Here is an 8,896-nt window from a genome sequence, read left to right on the forward strand (position 1 = left end):
TCTTCGTGGTCGGATTTCGATCTTCCAGCAGGCATCAAATGAGTCAATTCCGGAAGCTTGGGAGAGGCTTCAGGAGTACATTCTGGCGTGTCCGCACCATGGAATGGACAATTGGCTCATTCTACAGAACTTCTACAACGGGTTGACACAGCCATCACGTGATCATGTAGATGCCGCTGCGGGTGGAGCTTTCTTCTCGCTGACCACTGAAAGAGCTACATCATTGATCGAGAAGATGGTTTCCAACCAAGGTTGGAGCGATGATCACCTCCAACCGCGGCAGCGAGGTATGCACTCTGTCAAGGAGACTGACGTGCTCGCTATGAAGATTGATCTCCTCCTCAAGAAATTTGAGGATTATTCCCAAGATAAGGCTCAAATGCAAACACTTCAAGCCTTGGAAGCTCGCATGACGTGCGAGGTCTGCGGGAATATTGGACATTCAGGCGACAATTGCCCAGAAACCCAAGAAGAAGCTCTATTTCTCAATGGCAGCAATGGGTTTCGTCCACAAGGAGGTCAGGGGTGGAATCAACCACGCCCATATTACCAAGGAGGTAATGGGAATTCGAATTCTTTCGGTCCTAACCAGCCTACCTTGAGAGATCTTGTCTACGGCCAAGCGAAGATCAATGAGTTCCTTCAGAAGAAGTTGGCCGCTATGGACAAATCTATGGAGACTATCCATGCCAAGATGGACGGATTCTCCACTGTCATCAAGAATCAGTCGAGTTTCAACAGGATGATTGAGACTCAACTGGCTCAAGTGGCTGCGACCATGCCCCCTGCTTTGGAGAATGTTAAGGCGATAACCACACGAGGAGGTAAAACTACTCAAGACCCGCCCTATCCTAACCATGTTAACAGGAAGAAAGCAAGCCCGGTGGCAGAAGAACCACCTCGGGAGGAGGAACCCGAGGAAGTTCATGAAGGGAAGACGGCTCCGCATGAATTTTATGATACCCAAGTATTGTCGTTCCCTATGAGGGCAAGGAAGCCAAGTACAGATGAGCAGTTCAGCCGCTTTGTTGAGATAATACAGCAAGTGAACATCAATGTGCCCTTGATGGATGCTATGAAGGTTCCGACCTATGCTCGCTACATCAAGGACATAATCAACAACAAGCGACCACTGCCAACTACCAAAGTAATCAAGCTCCCTGAGGCATGCAGTGCAGCTATACTTCAACAATTGCCCGAGAAGAAGAAGGACCCAGGATTCCCAACTATCAGATGTTCGATAGGGGCACAGAACTTCGACAAAGCCTTATGTGATTTGGGAGCTAGTGTTAGTGTGATGCCGAAGGCGGTTTTCGACCAACTCAACTACACAGAGTTGACACCAACACCCATGCAGTTGCAATTGGCTGACTCCTCAGTACGGCACCTAGAAGGAATCGCTGAGGATGTCCCAGTGAGAGTTCGGGACTGTTTTGTTCCAGTCGATTTTGTGGTGCTTGATATGGATAATCAGAAGGAGACTGCTCTCATTCTAGGATGGCCGGTCCTCAATATAGCAGATGCACATATTGACGTTGGGGCCGGAGAAATCCGACTCCATATCAATGGTAAAGAGGAGAAATTTGACTTCCGACCCAAGAAAGAGCAATGCTTGATGATTCGAGTCAAGTTTGGGCCAAATCCTTAGAAAATCAAAGAAGTTGATGTTACACCCTCTCAAAAAGATAGTCTTATACCTTTTATGAAGACACTTATGAAAGAAAATCTAGCGAACTCAAAAAGGGACAAGAAGAGGGGTAATTCAAAGGCTACTGCATTCGAGGATCCTATTCCTGCGCCGCCTACACCACCAAAGAAGACTAAGAAGGTGTGGCGCAAGAAGAACAAGACGTCATCGACCACTACTACTTCTCTAGGTACGGACGAAACGACATCAACCTAATCAGGTATGGAGAAAGGTCCTGCTTTTCGAACCTAACCAAGAGCTAGCTTGGGGGAGGTCCCCTCCCTTAAGTCAACTGTATCCCTTTTATTTGCTTTCAATAAAATTTGATAAAAACTTCTAAAAATAAAATAAAAATTTACTGCTTTATTTCCCTTTTTTCCATGATGCGCGGTAAGAATGTTTTAACTCCCCTTGATAAGTTGAAAGGATGAGTTTTGCTTTGCTTTATAATGTCTGTTGTGCCTAGTCTTGAAAATAAGAGTTCTCTTGAGTTTATATTCGTTGGTTACGCAAGTATCTTGCCAATAAACCAGAAAGTTCCGTGGGTTGCATACGCTTGATCTGAGTCTAAGTTGTTGTGAGTTTAGATATGGTAAATAAGGTTCTGCAAGCTTGTTCTAGTAATGCTTGAAGTCTGGAGTTGTTTTCAAAAGTAAAATTTAAAAAGGCAAGTTCCCCAGCGATATGTAATGTCCTACCAGAGCCATATGTCATACTCCATGAAAAAAAACCTTATACATATGTTGCTTGATGTTCTGATGAGTTTTGTCAAATTGGGTGACCCTAGTGAGATACTCTTCATGCTTTCTCGATCATAAGCACGTACACGTCCCATCCAGTTGCTACATTCCTACACTGGGAATTAGTACTACCATCCATTCCACATTAATAAATGCTCCATCTCTCGGTGATCTCTCTTGTAGAACATCTCTGAAATAATGTTAGATTATGGTTGTCCCAAAAAGAAAAGATGGCATGCCAAGAAGCATGACCCAAAAAAAAGAAAGAAAAAGTGGGCAACCATGTCTAAAAAAAAGGAGATAGGGATGATTCGAGAGAAAAAAGACATCACCTTAAGGAGTAAGCCATATTCATCCATCCATCCATCCACTCATACACTTGCACCTTTTGATCAAGATTGCATGACTTGTTTCTTCTTGGATCCTCTCTTTGACTTTACAATAAATAGAATACAAGTGTGTCCTGTTTTTATCCTACCTTGAGCTCCACAAAGGCTTATAGCAGTAGGGAAGATCAAAGGCAAACACTACCCTGGTAAGGAAATACAAGATGAGTTCCTCGAGAGAGTTATCCTGGGAGCTTTGCCATGTTTTCAAAAATCTTTCAAAAAGGTATCTCCAGATGGATTGCAGATCTAGAAACAAGTAAGTATTACTTTATGCACCATTCTAACTCTCAACAGCCCAAGACAAGGAGACAGCTGAAAAGCCCCATGAGGGATTAAGGTAATTGAGCAAAGGTATGCTAACCAACTTATTTGAGCTTAAAGACGAATCTCTTTGCTTCAGACTATGACATGACAGGTAAGGTACAAGTCAAAGTGATTTTCTGATCAACAACCTGATTTGTCCTACTTTGCTCGGGACGAGCAAAGGACATCTTGGGGGATCTTGTTGACGCTCACTAACGACCATTTCCAGGCGTCAACTTGATCAGAAAATCATGAGAGTTTGCATTTCTTACACGTACTTATATTCAATAAAGTCCCTAAACAACACTTTACCTTCTAGAATGTGGAAGTTGTGTTTTTGAGCTAATATGCAGGTTGCAAGCACACTTTGGCCCAGTAGAAAATATCATAGTACCGATTTAGGCTCAAATGGACCAAGTGCAGCCCAAGAACTGAAGCAAAACAAGTCAAGATAGGCCAACCCTAGTGTGGATCAGACAAGGAGGCCCAGACAAGCCCAACCCCCAGTAGTTGGGGGCAGTTGGCGGCCAGGGCAGGCCGGCCGACCTATAGGTCGGCCGACCAGGCCCATGGGCCCCACCGCCTCAACTTTGCCATGTGGCGCCCCCCTGTTGCTCCTTTAGGTCGGTTTGGGGTGTTGCGGACGGTGGCTGCCTCCTATAAATACAAGGGGGGTAGAGAATAGGACACACACACACACACACCTCACTTCACTCACCTCTCAAGTTCCTTCTTGCATAGTCTTTAGGCTTAGTGGAGTTTAGGAGAAGTCTAGGAGTCATCGAGTCGCCGGAGTTGCTCGAGAGTCTGGTATGGGTTCATCTCTAGCTCTCTCTTGTAATATTTGGTCGTTTGTAATAGAATTAGACTATGGTTACCGATATCTGCTTGAAGTATATTCTGAGTTATCGAGTATATGCTTCTTGTCATGGTTGCATTATTATTCAATGATCTCATTGCATAATTGCCCTGCACTGGAGATAGTTAGTCTTTTGTTCCTAGAACTCTATCAACTGTTCCAGTATTCGTATGATTGCTGTAGTGTGATGTCTGTCCATCCGGAGGGTGGGGGCTCCGCGCGGGACACTTGAGTATCCCTTACTGGTGTAGACATGGTGTCTAGATTTGCTAAGAGTTGCTGGATGTCAACTATACCCACGGTTTGTAGAGGTAGCCGGCAGGTGGTGACAGCCCTGTCCGAGCCTTTTAGTAATCCTCCATGTTCGGTATGGGGTGTAGGAGGTACATAAAGTCGCCCGAGTGTACGGGCTCCTCCCGTTACTTCGATAGCGATCTCCCTATTGTGTAGTTTAATCTTTGACAAGCTAACTAATGAGAAAGTGTAGATATAGCTAGCCTAGCACAGCTGACTCGAGCTCTGACTTTTACCTTGCTCCCGGCCTAAAGCAATCTTTATCTTTTATTTATCCAAGAGGGTAGTTTGTGTTTGTGTCACACTACCTCCTACTATGTTATAATCTTACCCCTGTTTATGCATGAGAATATCCAATATAGATAGAGCTCACGAACTAAATAATTATACTCTCCCACTCATCGCCTTCCCTGCGGAAATATAAATGACACCCCGGTATACTCCCGGGTAAAATGCTACTGCGGTATTCCGTGCGCTTGCGGATTTATTCGTGGTTCATGAAATACTGCAACCCAAACTTGGCGTTTGTGGGCGTCATCGCCAGGTGACGTTGGTAGGCACCAACAGCACCCCTGGCATATCCGCTGGTTTCCACACAAATACGTCTCGGTTGGCCCTAAGAAAGTTCTATTTGTCGCCCAATCCTGCACCAATGATGGCGATCTTGGAGTCATCTCCCTCTTGTAGCTGGATAAACTTGGTGCCCACATCACCAGTTGGCTTAACCGATGACTGGTTTGGCTTCTTGGAAGGCATCGACTCCTTGAGTGAGAGCTCTTTAGCAGTAGCAAGTATTTCGCTGATGGAGCTGGGAACTCGAATTGTGGAGGCATGATCAATTGCTTCCTTGTCGCATTTGAAAGACTTGAGTAGGTCTCCACGTAGGGAGAGTACTCCTGTGTTGCCCGGCATCTTGAGGAGCAGGTATACATAGTGTGGTACTGCCATGAACTTGGCGAGCGCAGGTCTTCCCAAGATGGCATGGTAAGAGGATTCGAAGTCAGCTACTTCGAACTTGATGTACTCTGTCTGGAAGTTATGTTCTGTACCGAATGTGATGGAAGGGTAACCGAGCCAATTGGTGTAGAAGAATTTCCGGGAACAATGCCATAGAACGGGGCCTTGCTTGGAGTGAGCAGACTCATGTAGTTGAGGCCCATCTTTGCCAATGTACTTGTGAAGATCAGGTTGACCCTACTTCCGCCGTCGATGAGTACTCGGGTAAGCTTGGAACCTTGGACGACTGGATCGAGTACTAGCGGGAACTTTCCAGGTTCAGAGAAGCTGGTCCATTGATCTTCCCTAGAGAAGGTAATGGGGACCTCGCTGTATTTTAGTGGCCTCTAAATTGCTGGCTCGACCGAGAGGATCTCTCTGAGTAGGAGCTTCTGGGCTCGCTTGGAGAAGCTGGGATCTCCTCCAAATATGACGTTGACGACGTTTTGTTGATGTTGGAAACCATCAGGGTCTTTCTTGTCATCTTCGTCATTTTTTGTTGACGTTGATGACGTCATATTTGCGCAGGATTATGCACTTCGACATCGAGTGGTTGCTCTTGGGGTGTGTTGGACCTCTTGTTATGAAGAATCTTGTCGAACTGGTCCTGCGGCTTGTCGCCCTTCTTACCGCGCGGGGTATGATCCATGGTGCCGATAGTGTCGTCAGGCTTATGCTTACGCGCAGGATCCCGCTGGTTACTGGGCCCTCCGCGGTCATTGTGGCGCCTCCCATTATTGTCATTGTTACGGCGTGGGAAGCGACTGTGTTCTTGCTCTTCTTCGTCCGCCCAGCGCTGCATCATGTCTCGTAGCTCCACTACCGTTTTGGGACGATTATGCCCGAAATCACGGTACAAAGACTGGACGGTGACGCCGCTCTGGACGTAGTCGATGACGTTGTCGTCGGCGATGTTGGGGATGGTGGCTCTTGTGTCGAAGAAGCGCTTGACGTAGGATCTGATCGACTCGCCTTGCTCCTGCTTGCACATGGACAAGGCGTGTCGAGTAGCTACTCGACGTAGCGACCCCTGGAAGTTGTCGATGAAGGCCTTCTTGAGATCATCCCACGAGTGTATAGACTCGCGCGCCAAGCTTTCGAGCCACATGAGGGGTGCGGGCTCCAGGGCCATCGGAAAGTAGAGGACCTTGGTGTTGGTGTCTCCCCCTGCAACACTAACAGCGGTCGAGTATAAATGTAACCATTGAGCAGGATCTTGCTTACCGTCGTACTTTTGGATGTTCGTAGGCTTGAAATCCTTCGAGTACTCGGCATTGTCGAAGACTCTACTGAGGTCTTGGAAGCATCAGAATTGTCCGCAAGCTGCGATCTGCATCTTGTGTTGATGATGTCCCGTGCGTCCATTATTGAATCGGCTACCTCCTCCCTGTTGTGCCCGCGGTTGTTTGTGTTGCGATTTGGTTGAGGCCCAGGGGCTTGGTTTGCCGGTTGTTGGCCACCCCTGGAGATATGGCAACTAGCGACTTCTTGATCCTCTTGATTTCTTTGATCTTGCTACTCCGGCTGCTGGTGACGATGATGGCCTCCAGGAGTACAGCTTGCTTGAGGTATAACTGTTGCCGTGGCCCTTGACCGGGTGCCATGAAGCGAGGACAACGGGTTTTGTCTCTCGAGTTGTTCAATAGCATTCTTTGTGAGGAGTATGATACGTTCCATCTCCGGATTTTGAGGCATCTGCATAAGCCGCAGGGTTGCTTCTATCATCGCGGCGATTGGGGTTCTAAAGACTGGATCTGCGATATTGTTGAATTCGTTGTTGAGGTAACGCGGGGGAAGGTGAGCTCGCTCGGCCGCTTGGACCCTATGTTCTCCTTTACGTTGATTTCTTGCCCTGCGAGCTGTGCGAGTAGCTTCATCTTCGTCTTGTGGAGCGTCTTGGGTCAAGTTGTCTTCTGAAATCTGATCCAAGGCTTCATTGGGGTCGTGCTGACTAGGAGCACCTCCAGCTTGTTGGATGATCACCGGAACCAAATGTTCGGGGGAGAAGCTTTCTAGATCTGATTCGCAATAGGCTAGGACAGTGTCCCCAGAACCAGTCTCCCACTCAGTTGTAAGGGGAGTACTGTGTTGAAACGGAAGATCATCAATGCTGGCGACTTCTTGCAGATCATCAAGTAGTTCCGTGAGAGTATGGCTTCGACCAGACTTGAGTTGGATCTTTGCCAGCGCATTGGTGATGAAATCCAAGCTGTCTTGGGATGACTCGACTGGATCTAGGTATACGTCGAAAACGGGTGCCTCCCGGCTAGCAGTGACTGAGTGGTTCTCAATGTATGGCAGATGATCCAAGCTATTCGCATAGATGGATCTAATCATCTATTTGTATGTAGATGACGAATTGCGCAACCCGAAGATGGGTTGAGCAGCAGGAGTCTCAATCCAAGTAGAAATCGGTTTGAGATCAATCTGAGTCCGAGTGGAGCTCGAGTCATCTTCGAGTTTCATCTCGATCTCCTTAGCGAGGTCGGGAAGCAGCATGTCGTCGTGATCACCTGATCCGGCGAGTTTGCTAGAGCTTTCTGACGTAGTTGCCCTCAGCGTGGGTAGATTGGTTAGGTGGCTATCAAAACCGCCCGAACCATTGGCGACGCAGACCCACAAGCCGAAGACGAAGGTGGCGCCTTGAGGAAGCGCCATGGTGCTGAAAGTGAAAGTGGCCATCGAACTTGCCGATAAACTCGCCGAGTCCCCTACCTGGCATGCCAGCTATCGGTGTTTACCGCCAAGCCTGCTCAGGGATACCCTTAGCAGTAAGGTTTGTAGGTAGGGATCGATAGCTCTGGAACTCGATGGTACAAGGAACACAAAGATTTAGACAGGTTCGGGCCGCGAGTTGCGTAATACCCTACGTCCTGTGTGGTGGTTTGTATTGCCTTAGGTGTTGATGTTTTTTGAGGGGGTCCCTGCCCGCCCTTATATATCCGGGGGGACATGGTTACATGGAAAGTCCTAGCCGAGTACAGTTGGAGTCCTACTTCAGCACGATCGGGTAGTTTCCTTTGTACTACAGCTAGTTCTATGTCTATTCGGGTAGTTACAAGAGAGGTAAGGTACATCCATGTGCTATCCCTTACTCTAGAACATTCTATGCCTATAAGCAGTCCCGGTGCCCCGGGTCTGACAGCGAGTTCTAGACACCGACAAAGTTTAAATTTCAAACTAGATTTAGCATGATGAGAATTAAACTTAGCATACCCTAACATACTAGATAGTACGAACATCATAACTATGATATCGGAAAACATGATTATGAACTAGATCTGATCACGAAATATGTACTGAGCAGAAACCGTCGGAAAGACGAACGGCGCAGTCGGGACAACGACGGTCCTTCGAATGGAGCGCAGCAACCAGCATTGCAGGCGACGATACGACACAACACCTGACTGGGATGGAGGACGAGCCGCGGCGAAGAAGACAAGCAGTCACGCTTAGCGCTTCCCAAAAACCTGATTCACCCTCTCCCGGTGCAGGATCACAAGAGCAAACTGTTCCGGAGATCTGCTCTCCCATTCACCGGTGCACGCCGGCGCTCGGGATGGAGCAAACTACAAAGGCGGCGCAGCAGCGAGGAGAGGAAAAACCCTAACTTGATTAGATCATCTTA

General features: G+C 47.6%; 1 protein-coding gene across 1 annotated transcript; it reads left to right on the forward strand.

Moving 5' to 3' along the window:
- Positions 1-694: 694 nt before the first annotated feature.
- On the forward strand, positions 695-1,648 carry LOC120677998. Its single transcript, XM_039959166.1, has one exon. The coding sequence runs from the start codon at positions 695-697 to the stop codon at positions 1,646-1,648; it is 954 nt and encodes a 317-aa protein (XP_039815100.1).
- Positions 1,649-8,896: the final 7,248 nt, after the last annotated feature.

Source organism: Panicum virgatum, chromosome 6N, assembly GCF_016808335.1.
Source record: "Panicum virgatum strain AP13 chromosome 6N, P.virgatum_v5, whole genome shotgun sequence".
Classification (NCBI taxonomy): domain Eukaryota; kingdom Viridiplantae; phylum Streptophyta; class Magnoliopsida; order Poales; family Poaceae; genus Panicum; species Panicum virgatum.

What these genes read in the sequence shown, in the direction of transcription:
- LOC120677998 (XM_039959166.1), top strand. Translation starts at nt 695, where the DNA reads ATGGACGGATTCTCCACTGTCATCAAGAATCAGTCGAGTTTCAACAGG.